The 16,001-nt window shown below is 40.7% G+C and overlaps 1 protein-coding gene across 1 annotated transcript in view; it reads left to right on the forward strand.

The window, feature by feature from the left end:
- MEGF11 (multiple EGF like domains 11) overlaps positions 1-16,001 on the forward strand; it is a 203,768-nt gene that overhangs the window by 124,912 nt on the left and 62,855 nt on the right. The window contains exon 11 of the mRNA XM_086756994.1: positions 895-1,069. Coding sequence (XP_086613120.1) covers positions 895-1,069 — 175 coding nt within the window. The remainder of the gene's footprint in view (positions 1-894; positions 1,070-16,001) is intronic.

Genomic DNA, 16,001 nt, shown 5'->3' on the forward strand with positions numbered 1-16,001 from the left:
GAGTGAGAGAGAGACTGCGTAGTCTGGTCCCGATCGGGGCTGAACTATGACGACTTTCTGCTTTTCTCTCTGCGTGCTCTCACAACAGTGTGGAATTGTTTGAATAGGAATGAAAGCCAGAGGATTAATGCTGGGCAGCAATGCTCATTATTCAGCATAAGGAAACTTGACTTGTTTCCATGCACGGCTGAGATTTAGTCCTAGGGTTCCTGTTCACTGCAGCCCCAAGTAAGTCCCAAGGCTTCAGGCAGTGATCAGTTCTGTTCTCTATGGTTGAATGTTCCCTGCAAAACTCTTTTTCCAAATAGATTTTTTTTTTTCCCTTCCAAAGTACTTTCCCTTCTATCTCTCCCTGCTGAAAAGTTTTGCTGAGGTGGCACTTGCTTTTAAAACACAAACTAGAGTAGGATAGGACAGAATATTGTGCCATGGGACTCGGGGTTTATCTTCACAACTCTCTTGATTGCGTTCCTCCGTCCATTGGAATTTCTCCTAACATTGAACACCTTTAACTGACTGTGTTACAGGGAAATAGTATGGCACATATATGTCATACAACTGTATGGATTAATTGTGTTGTGGTTCATGTCAGTAATCCAAGTCACATTGATTTGAGAATGGAAAAGCAAAATCTTCAGAAGTTTAAAATTTCCAGTGCTTTGTAGTTCCCAGATGTTTGGAAATGGCGTGCCAGGCTGGTATTTAGCACCATATTCCCTATTCACTTCTGAAGTTATATGGCTGCTTATGTTCACCATCCCGAGCAGTTTTCAGGTTTGTTCTGTTGTTAGTGTGACTCTGGCTGGCACTGCGCATTAGAGGTTCTACTGCTGGTTATAGACCGTATTTTTCTTTTATGTCCACATCTCATTAATGCCTGTCTGTCTTCATTAGCTGTCATCCATTGTCTGGAGAATGTAGCTGCAAAGCTGGCTGGGCTGGACTCTACTGCAATGAAACCTGTCCCCCCGGATCCTACGGCAAAGGCTGCCAGCTGCCCTGCCCTTGCCAGAACGGTGCAGACTGTGACAGCATCACAGGGAAGTGTACGTGTGCACCGGGATATATGGTGAGTGAGAGCTGGGAATAATGAGGCGTTTTATAAGGTGCCTGCAAAAAGTTAGAGGATTTTAATCTGATTTCAAATAATATTTGCGTAACAATAGCCAAATGCAGGTGATTTGTCCTTGTTCTATTATAAGTCCACAAAATTCTCCTTTCAGTAGTGTCAACTTACTACTTCTGATTATTTACTTAACATCAGTATTCTAAGTTTATTATTGTTTATTGTAAGTTTATTACTGTTACAAGGATAAAGACATGGTTTCCCATCGTATATTCTAAGTCAAGAAATAAAAAAAATAACAAAAAATGTCATACCATTGTCTGCCTGGAAGAGCAGCAAAAGAATTCTCATGGCCTTTCAGCATGTTCCTTGTCAGTTACGCTGTGATTTTAATAGATTAAGATCTTTAAAAATGTTACAAATGATAGAGCAATTTATATCTTTTCTGAGTACATGTAGCAGGTGTCTTTACCTGAGCACCAGAAAGAGCTTCAGACATTCTGAGATAAACAAGCATTACCTTGAGGTACAAAGTGGCTGAAGAAATCAGCCAAGGTGAAACAACAAAAATTCAGAATTAACAATTGCCAGGTTGCAGCAGAAAGTATTAGGATGTGGATCCAGGTGTCTGGTCCTGCTGCAGCTGGGCACAGTGGAACTCTTGTTAGTAAGTCCCTGGTCATCCATGTGTGAAGCCCCTCTTTCCTTCAGGAGCACACCATGGAAGAGATCTGCAGGCTGTGTTTAAGAAACAATACTTCCTAAAGAAAAAAAATATATATAATTCCACCACTACTTCATTAGCAGTTGTCTTTCTGTAATTTCTGTCCTTAATTTTACATGATCTGTGCCTACAGGCCTATCTATACATTCTCCATACTATTACAGTAATTACTAGATATAATTACTAAGTTTACTAGAAATCAAGCTTCAGATTCAAAGACAATCCCAATATTTTTAGAACTTCCACTGACATTTAGCAGCCAACTAAAATGTGCAGCCTCCTAGATGAGTTTTGCTCTCTATTATTTTAAGTTAAAACTTCAAAATGAGGTTAATAAATATATTTGGATACTAGGGAACATGAGATGTGATCTTTGACCGTGCTGTAGCTCTTTTATTTGCATTATGGTAGACATCATACCAAGAATCTTTAGAAACATCGTGAGGGGAATGGCATGTTGGATCTGGAGAGCAGAGCAGCCACCTCCTACCATCAGCTCCCACTGCAGTGTTTAGGGTTTTCTAGGGAAAAAAAACGTGGTATTCTTCAGGTTCATATGCTGCTGTCCCCATATGCTGGGGGAAGGCTGCACAGCTGTGTGACGAGATCCATAGGGTGGAAGTCCTATATGAGATTGGTGAGGTGCTAAAGCTTTTCTAGCCTCCCTCCCTTGTAAATCCACACCTGAGCTTGTGATCGCCAACAGTTATCTCCAGAGCTGTGGAACCGGAGTTACAGCTTAAAGACACTTTTGTTCTCTGCTTCACATCAACAGCTGAACCTGAAAGTTGGAGCTTCGTCTAATTTCCAGGGGTTCTCTCAATGCTGGGTATAAACAGATTTATTTAGATGTGAGGAGTAGGACTGTCAAAAGCATCTCTGCAAGACACTTAGTACTTGGAGTTATAAAAAAAAAAAAAAAGCAGAAAAGGGCTTTGAGGTTTGATTCCTCACTTTTACAGAAACCAAGAATTTATCTTCTCTATACAGCGATGATACACAAGTATTAATATGAAGTGGAGGAAAGAACGAAGGCAGCAGCATGTTAGTAACAAGTGCAAAATAAAAAGATACCGAGATCCTATTTCTTATCAGGAATGCTGTTCAAGTTTGCAGCACAAAAATATTTTGGGACCATTTAGTGTACATATTTTATAAAAAGCATAGTTTGTCCAATATATATTGCTCCAAGACGGTATTATTGCAGGCATGAAGCCTGGGAAGTTGCTTCAAAATAATATTTAATTTCATAATAAAGAGCTTTCTTGCGTTGACATTTAAACAGCTTGGTTGTTGGGGATAGCTCTATAATCACTGAAGCATATTTAGGCATTAGTATCATTGCTCTCTCATAATATACTATAATCTCTGGCAATTAGTCCATGAGGGGAAGTAAAGCCTTGAAATTGCTAATTTATTGCCTCTGAAGCGTATTTGTCATTCGTATGCATGCCAGATGACTTGAATTGCAATGGTTCTTTAAAATGCTAGAGAATATAGACTGTAAAGAAAACTTGACAGGAACCTTTGCTTCCTACCCCGGAACGGTGGTGTCCTGCCGAGCTGCTCTGGCCGTACGCTCCGTCTGGGCAGGGAGAAGGTGTCAGCGCTGCCTCACCACGCAGCCCGCGCGTCACGCCAAAGATGCTACGGGGCCAGAACTCTCTCAAGGTTTGAAATGGCTTATCTCAATGACACACTCAGGACCAGGCTTCGCTTTCAAAAAATGCGTGCCTGCCTCTTGCTGAGGTGGTGGGGAGCTTTGCCTGCGGGTAGAATTGTGCCCTTGAATGCAGCTAGCCTGCAAGCAAGTGGTGCGACTGTTCCTGAATGCAGGATGTCTCCTTTGGCAGCCCTGACAACAGAGTGATGGTAATACAGAGCTGAGCAGAGCTAATTATTCAGAAAAGCCATAAATGAATCCCTCTTGCTTTTTCTAGCATGAAGCTTGGCTGATGCAGCTACAGGGTCAGGAATTTTGCCATGTGATTGGAAAGAATGAAAGTGGGATCACCATCTTATATTTTACAGAAATGTTTGATCTTATATAGCAGAGCAGGCTGAAGGGTTTCTAAGTAAGGGAGGAAGGAAGATAATATGAAGGGAATGAGATCTAACTGCAAAGGCAGAGAGGTTGGACCCATAGGATTTTGGGTTACTGGATCCCTAGAAAACAGTGACCAAGAAATGAGTCTTTTCCTGACGAAGCACTCCTCCAGCCCACTTCTTTTGCACAGATGGCTTGTTTTCTAACTGTGCCCTGCCTCGGCTGTGTCAGGGCAGCTGGGCAGCGTTTCAGAATGAATCATCTGCAATCGCAGCCAAAACAGGGACATTTTGTTGGGATGCAGAACAAGCCATTAAAAACACAAAGCATCTGGTCACCTTTATTAAATGTATTAAGTGGAAAGGCAGCCATCCCATAGGTGGACAGGTATGTGAGCAGAGCACATAATTTTTGGAAGTTAAGCAGATTCACATTTAAAAATAAAAATGTACGTTAGCTCAGAAAATAATACATTATTTATTAGCTGTGACATTTCCAGAAATTCAAATGCCAAAGCTAAATATTGGTGAGCTTGCAGTTTTGGATAGAATTTCAAAATATTTTGTCATCTTTTTGATGAATAGTTTGCGTCAGACTCAACAATCAGATTTGCATGTACCTAGCTTTAAAAGCAAATTACGCTGTTGTAAAGATGTTGTTGGGTACTGGTGCAGGTTGGTTTTAGGAGGTGCTGATATAACTGGGCTCACACCAGGAGACTGCACTCTTTTAACTGTGAGTACCTGAACCACAGTGGGGGCACTGTGGGTAGATTTGACTGAAGAGGTGGCGGAGAAATCTGAGCTGCTACTCGTGCGCTCCAGCAGCAGAGTCCACACTGCGGGCCTCTTGGAATCTCTCTGCTTATTGCATCTCACTGGTGGAGGGAGGATAAAGGGTTGTATCCATTTAATTAAGATGATTGCAGGGAATCATCATGATAAGCACATCATTAGGACACTTCCCTGAAAGTAGTATTTTTAACTTATTTGAGGATTGCCTCTCAGCACTCGCGATGAATTGCCAGTGGTGCTTTTCTGAAGTATGGTTTTGAAAAGCCATTCTGCTGCATCTCGTTCATGGCAAGAAGAAATCTGATAAACACGCACAGGGAATACACAAAGGTTAGCCTTTAAAAGCATAGAGGGAGATTCTTGGCTGGTAGAAATTGGATCCTTACTCCCACATGCAAATAGTCACTCCTTTCAGTAAATTATTTGGACGTAATTATGGGAGTGGGGAGAGGGTTTATAGTAACTTGTACCTCCCCTTCCTTCCGAGTTCTGCTTTAAGATGCTTTCTTACAAGCCCACTGAAGTCAGTTGTGCAGTAGGGATGGAAAAGAAATCGAGATTTGCACTGTCCTCTTTTTTTTTGGTTGGTTTTTTTTTTGGTTCGTTGAATTTTATTCCTGTAATTCAATAAATGTGGTGAAGAAGGCCAGAGGATATGAATTAAATATGACAGGAGACTACAGGAATCCTGACCTTCTGTCTCACAAGGAAATCTTGAAACCAACCCCCTGCACGTACCTATCAGCGTTCCAGCTACTGTAATCATTATAAATGCTATTGAAATAGAACCAAGTTCACCTTCTCCATTGCACAGCTAATTGCAACTTTCTTGAAAATGGGAACTATGTAGAGACCTCATCCTGTGATATGCCTTTGTTTCTTTATGGATGCTTTGTTTTCTTCCTTTGAAAAATGGATTTAACTTCAAATGCTTTCATTCTGTCCATTGTGGCAAGGAGAGATGTAGTTAAAACATTTCTCAGCCCAAGACACTCTGAGAAAACTTTAACACTTATCTATGGAATGTGCGGTCAGCTTTTACTTTGGCAGGCACTTAGGTCTATATTTCACATCTAGATGACAGAACTTATATTACTTTAAAGAGTTCATCTATTTATGCTGCAATTTTTTGAAGACTTGTCTGCTTTTATTGAACCCTGCATGCTGGCAAGCAAAGCTAGCACTTCATCAACAAAATGAAAGAATTCATTCTGACATTTCTCTATTCCTTGACTATATTGGTAGATCCCATACAAGCCAATCACAGTACAGGAAAGTATGGAAACTATAGGAGTGACGGCCTCTTACTAGAAAGTTTTTCAGCTTTTGGAATGTTGCTTGGATTCCCCAAGACTTTCCAAGATACATCCCAGAACTGTGCGTCTCTAGCCATTTGCATCTTTCATTGACGTTGAATCAAAATTGCATTTTAAGAACATAATAAAATAAAGTTTTTCAAATATATCCTTATCTAAGTGCTTATGTGTATATATCTCTGGCAGAGCTCAGTGGGAGTCTGTGCACTTAAGGACTGAAGCACAGGATTAATTTGAGTCTCGAAGTCCATGATTTTGTCTGGTACGCCAGAGTTTCTCAACACAATGCTTTTCGTACCACAGGGGCACAAACTGCTTCCAAGGTTTACGTGAAGATGCCTGCACACAGGCGTGATAGCCCCCGTAACATACAATGAACCATAGCTTGAGCACTTAGTAAAGGTAAATGTATATTACAGTGCTGTAAGCCTATTCAAATCCTAGCAAATGTATAACAGATTTTGTAACAGATAATCTCTCAGTCAGTACAACGCCCACATGCACAGTCTCAGGCCAGTCTTAGTCTGCCCCGTGCCTGCTTAATGAGTAAAACAACCAATTTACCCTTCCGTAGAAATGAGGAGGACTATCATTTTGTGTACCTGTAGAGGTCATAAGGAACTTACAGGTCCAGTCTGTTGAGTATTCCAGCCATGACTGGCTTCCTTCTGGCACATACAATATCTCTTGTTCCCTGAAGAAAACATACAGGAGAGAAAAAAACACAATCTTTCCTTCCATATTAAAAAAAAAAAAAATTGAAGTCTGCTCTCCTGTCCTACACCTTTAAAATTCTCTCTGTTGTCTAAAATAAAAAGAAAGGAGCACCTTATCTTATCTTCAATTGAATTTTCTCTGAAGGACCGAAATCCCAGGTAGGTCTGGAGGAATTTGAAGAATCATTGCCTGTAGGAGTGTTCTAAACACTCAAGGTTGATAACTACAAGTTTATCAGAATATTTCCTCTCTTTTACATATTTCCTTTCATCTTTATTCTAAATATATCATTCTTCACCATTTCAGAAGAGAGCAGGAAAAAAAATGAATGAGACTTCTTTGTCTTATAAGCCCCTGGTTCAGTAGTAAAGTTATTTTATAAATTTCACAAAATTCTTAATGTAAAAAATGAACCTAAGGTTGGAGATAGTGGATCTGTGTTGGGGGCTTTAACTCATTTAAATGATCCGTTTCTCTTTGAGATAATTCCAAAAGTACTTCAGTGGAAGCTCATCTCAGAGCAACAGGGCACCTCATCAAAAGGTTTAAAAAGAAAAGACGAGGGGAAAAATCTTCAATAGAGCCTGTGTCCTTTTATCCTTGATTTACCGAGCATATCAGTTACCCCCCTTTGTTAAGAGCCCTTTTCAGTTATAGGTATAAAATAAATTCAACCATTTTATCAAGATGTTCTTGTTATCAACCACCAGTATAAATTTTACTTGCTGTAGGTGGGGAAAAGGTTTTCTGGCACAGCAGTTGTCCAATTAACTGGAGTATTACAGGCAGCAGAAATAGTTTGCCCAGTCTCATCTCATGAATTACCTAGATGCACAAGGAAAATGCATTTTATTCTCGCTGGTTTGCTATGTATATTCATAATCCAATGTCTCCAAACCATTGTGAATGGCTAAGAGTAGTGGCATCCATACTTTGCAGGTGGGTCTGAGCATAGGCTGTAGCTGGCAGTAAGTGAATTATTAATTAATAATAAAAGTAAAACAAGTTGTCCTATAAGTAGTCGAGCTAAAAGAGCCTTGTTTTCCCCAGATTTTTATCCTTAGTCCTCTGGCCTTTCCTACCTCACTGCAGTAACACTGTCTCTCTGTCAGGTCTCTTACGACGCTTTAGCAAAGGACACTCAGGTGGGCTCATGGACTTCAAATTCACATACTCCCCTCCTTGCATAACCAGGTTAAAAGTACCATGCATCACGTTCCCTAAAAGGGAAAGGATTTTGCCTGAACAAAGACTGAATATTAAGTCATGACACAGAAGAAATTGATTCCCGTGCTCCCAGCCTTTGAACTCTTTCTTATTTATTGGTTTTTCCTTTGTTTCCCCTCAATTATTCAGAAGTTCTTCACAGACTTCATTCTGAGATGTTTGGGAATATCCCTCTGTAGCCATGACTAATTCCTCAGCTACCCTCAAAGTCAAGAGACGTGACAACAGAAAGGCAGAACTAACTAAGGAGGACAATCACTGGTGATCCAGGAAGCAGTGCAAGAGGGAAAGTCCCTGCTTGGATACAAAGAAAGTGGTGGGATGCAGCTGAAGAACCAGCAAAAAGGCCTGGCAGTTTTGAAGTGTTCTGAACAGTTTTGAGATCATTTTGTCAAAGTCAGCAAGAAGGAAATGCAGTCTCTTTGATGTGAGTTTTAGGTGTGAGGGTAATGTGAAAGGCAGATATGGGAAATTCAACTAAAATAACTTTTTAAAAACTATGCCTTGGGAAACCATGATGGGAAAAGTTAAAAATTATATTCAGGTGGCATTGGAAAAGTTAATAAAGATGAAAATGCTATTAATTGTGAGACAATTAGTCACAGTAACTCAGGTCCTCCATACTAACTATGGCTGCATCCTAGATCTCCCTTTCCTGCTTCTGGTCTCTGAGGAATGCACTGTCCTTCGAACTTGCTTTTTCTTGGTGTCTTAGAGATGGAGATAAGTCTGAAAACTTATCTGATAATTTTTTCTAAACTTACAAATTAATTCACAAGCGGTCAACAAAAAGCACTCTGCTTCATACAGATTAAGAGTGAACTGGAAAATCGTTCTTGAAATGAAAGAATATGACTTTCTAGTTCTACAGAAGTTTTTCTGTCCACTGGGCTGTGTGTTGGTAGGCCTGAGTTTGTTAACGAAAATCAAAACGTCTTATGCCCAATGTTTTTGTACGTTCCTCACATAAATAGAGCTGGTCAGGAATCATTTGCACCTATCAGGATTTTTGCATATTCATACACCAGGAGAAAACTACTTCTGAATTGCATCTTGGTATCTCTTTTCACTGATGACCTCTGAATTTTCTTATCCACTTCTCTATATATACAAAAGTATGTATTTATGTCTGTAAAATGGCTGTACTTTATTTTTTTTTGTAGGCCACTGGGACTAATAACAGACTATAAAGTTTTGCATCCCTAGGCTACTAGGTCTGAACCAGGCCAGGTTAGTACAGATTGAAAATTATCTTCTCTTGGCTGTGCAGTGGCCTGCACGAAATGACTTTGGTCTCAGTCCAGCTCCCTGTGGATCACTGTGTACATCACAAACCCCATTTCTATCAGCAGTGACTGGCAAATCTGCTGGCAGACTGAGCCATTTTACCTTCACAAATCATTGCTTCAGGTCAAGCTTGGTGGCGTGGCTGTGTGATCCGTTTCAAAGTCCCTGTAGGCCTTTTTCTGGGGACAAACAGCGCAGGTACTGAGAGCTTTCGGAACAGCACCCTTCACAAGCATTGCAAGCACCCAGATTGTGCTGCGTGTTCCTTAAATGCCAGGTGCCTTTCTGAAAAGTTGATCTGCTCTGAGGTGGCCCTGCCGCGTGTAGGCTAGGAAACAAGCGTCACCTCAATGCAAAGAAACGGCATGGGGGCTAAAACCAGCATTTCAATAACAACTCCCAGGTGGATTCTTCTGGCTCTGCTGTATTACAGGAGAAGATATCCAACACTCAGATCCCAACGGGGAAGATCATTATGGGTAGGCTACCTGTGTATTCCCAGGCTTTCAGACTAAGCTGCTCCCCTATTGATTTTTATATCAATGAACCAGGTGCTTGCTGCCTATTAGGCCTGGTGGTGTTCTCCCCCCGGAGCTCCTCTCGCTCAATTAGACATTTCTGCCGGAGCGCCGGCAGCCACAGCGTTTAGGAGCCTGTGTTTTCCTAAACCCTGACAGCGTTCATGTCAGCGCCTGGCTGCATGAGCCCATAATGAAGGGTCTTCTCTCACTTCAGGGCATTTGTTGTACGTTTTTGAGCGGTGAACTATTGTACTGGAGCATTTAACAAGGTCACTGGATGCACAAGACACAGTGGGTCTCCCTCAGTTGTGGAAACAGCATCCCTTTCTTTGAATTCAATTGAAGTTTTCAAACCCTTTTATGAACTACTTCTATTTCATTTTGTTTGCTTTCTCTCTTGTCAACGTGCAAGCTCCAGAAATAGTCTGTGGCAGCTCAGATTCTACTTTGTCAGCCCAAGTTTACCTGAATACAACTGCTAGCTTCAGTAGGATCATCCCAGATATACGAGAGTGGAGTCTGTCTCAGTGACTGTCTCTACTAATGAGAACTTATTCAGTTACACGCAGTGTCTACAATTTGATAAAAACTGTGAGCAAGTCCCAGGCCTTCTCCTCTTTTCTTCCTATATTTACTTTTACTTCTGGCCTCTGCTGCGGTTTTTTTTACCTGAATAACTCCAAAGTTCTTGTAAGTGGGTCCAAAGGAACCAACTTCATGTAGAAAGCCTGAATGCCTCTGCCTTTGCTGCTAGTTGACATATTTCCTGTATTTTATCCTTAATTGGCGATGTGGCTATGTCAAATTGCATTTCCGTTCCCATAGCCTCATTCAGAATCAATGGAGCTCAATATCCTGTTCAGTCTGAGTTATTTGATCTGAATTTTGCAGAGGAATAAACTGCTTGCCAATAGCAGTGTCTCTTTTCATCTAGTAAGCTTCTGAATGTGTATATCTTTATCCACGCTATCTGTGGACCTATGCATAAAAGTGTTGGTCGCTGGCTCTCCTGGTAGTTCAAATTGCAAACTGACTTCAATAAAACCACCTAAGTATACAATTCAAGCCACAGGTTAGTATTTTATTTTCTCTCTAACTATACTGTCAAAGGAAAAGTCTTTATCCTTTGCAATTGAACAATCAAAATAAATGGAAAATCCTAGTGTGTTTTCTTGTGCCAAACAGCAACTGAAATTTTACCAGATCTTGGACTCTCTTGCTTTAGGTCTTTGATTTTAGGAAAATCTGTGAAAGTTTGGAGGGGATATCAGTTTATTTGCCTGTGTATGATTGCCAGGTTATTTACCAGCTTTTCAGAAGGTACGTCGCAAACCCCATTAGCTTAAAGTTGACATTGAATGTTCTTCCTTTCATCTCATAAAATGTATTTTCTTTTTTAGATGCTTTTTTTTTTTGCTTTGATCCTTTCACATGTGGTTATGCAGCTCAGAACCAAGGTCAACCACAGGTGTTGGGATCATCAGCCCCGTACCTGTGCATTTTCCATCCACATTACTGCTTCTGTGACTTCAGTGCTCTTAGCAAGAGCCCAGCTGAGGACACTTGCTGTGTGTGGCACATTGAACTCCTTCTGGACACAGTCCGTGCAGCCTGTGTGAACAGTTCAGGCAAGCACTGAGGTGCTGAGCTTGTTTGGCAAGTGACCACACTGGTGAGTGCAGACAGCGTGCGTGGTAGGGAAATTTCGATTTGAGACGATGCTTGGGCATTATCCTTAATTGTATCGTACAGCTGTAGAAAAATTCTAAAAGAAAGTTTGCAAATAATGCACAACTACTGGGATTGTCAAATATAAAGATAGCAGCAACTTTAGGGAAAGGTTTCATTTTGCTGAATGACTGGGTAGGTTGAAATTCAGTGTTCAAAAATGTAGAGAAACAGATGACGAGAAAATAATGTTAAGTAAATATACACAAAAGGTGAGTTCTAATTTAATTCCTACCATTCAGGGAAAGAGATCAGGCAATCACAGTGGATAATCTTCTGAAAAACTCAAATGAGTGCTCGGCACCAGTCAAAAAACAAACGAATCCAGAGCACCAGATAGAGTAGTTAGAATGATCAGGAAGAGAACAAAAGAGGATGGAAAAACCATTTTTGTAGTATTGTGTAAATCCATAATATATCTAAATCTCAAATTACTGCATGGGGTTTGACTGATTCCTGCTCACAAAGGATATAATGGAAGTAGTGAATGGTGACAAAGATCATCTTTTATACGGAATAGCTTCTATACAAAGAGGGACTTGATAAGCTAGAACTGGGCTTAGAAAACAGATGGCTGAGGAGGGATATGATAGAGATCTATGGAACCGTGGATGGTGCATAGAACGTGAACAAGGGATGGTTATTTACTATTTCTAATAACGCAGGAACAAGGGGCAACCAATTAAATGATTGCACAGCAGGTTTAAGGACAAAGATAGTGCTTTTCACAGAATGTGTAATTAAATTGTGAAATGGCTCCCATAAAATGAGAATAAGAGAGTGGGATGGTTTTGCTTAGAAAAGAGGTCACCGAGGGTAGGTATGCGAGAGGTCGCTTTCTTACACCATGGGGGAAGGGGAAGAAGGAATGCATATTTGCTATTTATCACAGTATAAGAAGTTTCCCAATTAAAAATCAGGCAGTGGATTTAAAGCAAACAAATAAAGATAATTTTTCTCCTTTGTATTTATAATTAAACTGTGGATCTTCTTGCCAGAGGACGTCATAGAGGTTGAAAGCATAAATGATGCCTTTTATTTTCTGGTTTAGCTATAATGTCCTTTTTGCAGAACTCTTCAAACTTGTCTGGCAGAGCCCAAATTTATTATAGCAAAAAAAGTTAGGAGCCCACAATTGTTCTACAAAGTAGATCTTGGGCTGTGCCACTCAGGCTATGCAGACAGAGCAGAAACCATCTGTAATTTCCAGACAAAGATACTCCCATAAAATAGCTGGTGCAGAATTGTCATAGCCAGCTCTGAATTCTCACTCTGAAGTGCACTGCACTGCACGTCTTCTCCATATTTCCACATGGATTAGGCTTCTGTTAGCCACTGATCTATTCTGCTCAAATCTGGGAAAGAAAATGGTGGAACTGCCCATAGTGTGGTAAAGTCTTTCCTTTACCATAGTGATAACTGCAATTTAATGCCTTCATCTGAAAAAGCAGAAGAAAACAGCTTTTTTGTTGGTCTTTACCAGTAGTATTCAAGGACTGTGGTTTAGTATTTGGACATACTTAAGTAGCTTCTGTCCCACAGTTTGGACACAAGTAGCTTGAGCACATCCATGAAGAGCACATGTAACAAACATATACTTTTCAGGCACGTAAATACTTCCACTAACTTGAAATAACGCATGTTACACGTGTGCCATTTTACTGTTTGGGACTTTAAATTGTGATATGGCCATGTTCTTTGGAGCATATTAGAACAGTAGCTGATGAAGGCGATTACGGTAACAGCAATGAGCCCCACAGATGTTTGAGACTCTATAGCTTCCCCAGAGTTAAGTTTAAAATATTCTGAGAGTTTGCTCCCTGCCTCACCTGAATAAATAAGTGACTCTGTTCCAGATTTAAATGGCTTTAAACAGAGGACTTGGTTTTCCAGGTGGCCCCATGATGTGTGTTAGTAATCCTCCTGGTACAGACACGATTGACCTGCCTTGACAATGTGTCTTCCCATTAGCTAAATCTAACCCCATGTATTATAGATGTTTTCATTGCCACCTGAAATATCTGCTCCATAAACAATCTCCCCAGCTCCACCGTGAACAGAATCGGGAGTTTTTCACATCTCGCCCCTGTGTAGCCAGCTGCTGGGGCTGGCCGAGCTCTGCAGACCCATCCGGTTTAGCTGAGCGCTCACCTCCATCGTGGTTTCTGACCTGTGCGTGGCTACGGTGCTTGTACTCCGTTCCAGGCTGCCGTGGGAGGCTCTTCTCTCAGGGATGATGTGCCATCTCACCGATGAAATGTCCCGAGGAAATGATGTAGGAGTTGTTTCACCCAGTCTAAATCCAATCTCCTATTTTTGGATAAATGTGTTCTGTGATATTTTATTAGGTGAAAAGTGCTGACTGTATAAAAAAAAAAAATCTTGTTCAGAGGTTGATGATCATCTTTTTTACTCTCCACACTACTTTCTTTGTGAATACATTTAATTATATGATGCTGTATTCATTGCCTCGCTGACACTAAAGTGCTCTGCAGTTAAGGCCTAAATACTAAACCAGGCAGATATTCAAGTGTTGTAAAGTTAGTCTAGATTTTTTTGCCAGTAATAGTGCTACACTGATTTACAGAAAGTGGGGGAGAGGATGCGATCTCTTGCCTGCTCTCTTTATTGAATTATCTTTTTTTTAATGCTCATATTTAGGTGGCTGAACAGTAGGAATAGATTTTTTTAATTGCAGACAACTGGCTGATACTGGGCATATTTTTAGTGCAGACTAGAAAACTATTCGCTGGTGGTGAGGAGGATTATAGCACTCGCTGTCAGAAATCCAACTCAGGTTTGCTGAGTTTTAGTATGCAAAATCCAATTTTTTAAATGTAAGTTTTATTTGTATTTGTTTTCACTTGATTTAATGGAGAAAAAAAAAAGTCACAAAGCCAGAATTTGCTGCTTTTGCTCTTAGAGAGTACTGCTCCGCTTCATAATCAGTTTTGTTGTGCCAGAGCATTGTTCTTTCTGGATGTATGAAGCATGTTGGGGCTGAGATGCTGGAGGACGAGGGAGTGGTGGCAAAGACTTTCCGAAGCTGTGGCCCAAGGCTTCCCGCGTGCATGGTCAGTGTGATGGAGAACGTCCCTTCTGGGAAGATGGATGGGTAATTGTTGCTCTGAAGCTCCTACAGCCCAGGGACCATAGGCTGAGTACTACTGGTTTTGGAATAAAAATAACCCAAATATACTGTTAATGTGTCTCAGATCAATTGTGAGGCTGTGCAATGGGAAACAGAAAAACGGAGGTGGGGGAATGAGAGGCTGTAGGGGCCCAGCAGGCCGGAATGAGAATCTGGCCCAAGCCCTTCTGTGGCCTTACTGAGGGAGTAGCATGTGTTACGCCTGCAGCAGGCCGCGGCAAATATATTTGGGGTTGTAAAATAGGAATCCACAGAGTTCAGACAGATTTTGTACAAACAATTTGGAAAAGAGCAAACAACAGTTACTTTGTGGTAACTTTTACTCCCCTCACAGTCGGTGCCCCAGGTTTGCTTTTGTGTAACAAAACACAGTAACCAGTAAAATGAAATTAAATAATATTTATTAAAGTACTGCAAGTACTTAAAATTAACATTATAATAATTTTACTTACTACTGTCTTTGTAACAAATCAAGTTTCCATTTTGTTTGTGTGCATGTTTTGCTGAACACTTTTAATCAAACACCAACTTTAAGAGTTATTATCGGGCTGACTAATTTTGAACTTGGCATTTACTGTGGAATTTACTGTATGAATTAGCATATTAGCACAAACTCAGAGGTGAAATAAAATGCTGACATCCCTTTGTAAACGTTGGTAAATCTTTGTAAGATTGTAGGAAGCAAAGCAGTAAGTTCTTCCTGCTCCCAAAGGGAGCCGTGCTCGGGCCTTCTGGCATGTCCACCTTGTCCAGTGTGCTCAGAGGGGCAGATTGGGGAAAGCTTCGCAGATGGCTGTTGGAAGTGCTTTATGATTTAATGAAAGACTTCGGCATTCAGGCTTGTGTCTTTGGATGAGTCATGAGCTGTAAAGTCACTTTTTAAATGTAAGGAAGCTCTTTCCCATCTTCTCCCATGAAAAGGGCGAAGGGAAAAGGAGGCTGAATAAGGTCGTCCATGGTTTGGGTGCCATTTTCACTGTGCCACAGTTTGATATACATCTATATCATAGTGTTACAAAGTGAGTAAAGGAACATTTGTCAGTTCTTATAATGACAAATACCTACAAACAGAATGGCTTGGCTTGTATAGGGCACAAGATCCTTCCCCAACCTTTTTTCTGCATTTTATCATTAGCACCAATAATAGGATCTGCAGGGAGTAATTAGTAGCACCCAGAGGGGAAGGGAATTCTGCCAGAGGACATTATTATGTCTGGAAAACTAAAGATGCTGTGTAGTAAGGTCATGAATAAATTGCTTGAGTCTAGGGTAGAGGAGAAGACCAGTAAAAGTACAAAGTTTCCTGCTGCTGCTAATATGTTTATGAAGAGCATGTTAATTTCTACTGGAACACCATTAGGGAAATTAGTTTGTTCTGACAGTTTGTGTTGCTGGATACCATATGTTTACCTTGAGGGGATGT

This window comes from Chlamydotis macqueenii, chromosome 12 (assembly GCF_036417535.1).
Source record: "Chlamydotis macqueenii isolate bChlMac1 chromosome 12, bChlMac1.mat, whole genome shotgun sequence".
Lineage (NCBI taxonomy): Eukaryota > Metazoa > Chordata > Aves > Otidiformes > Otididae > Chlamydotis > Chlamydotis macqueenii.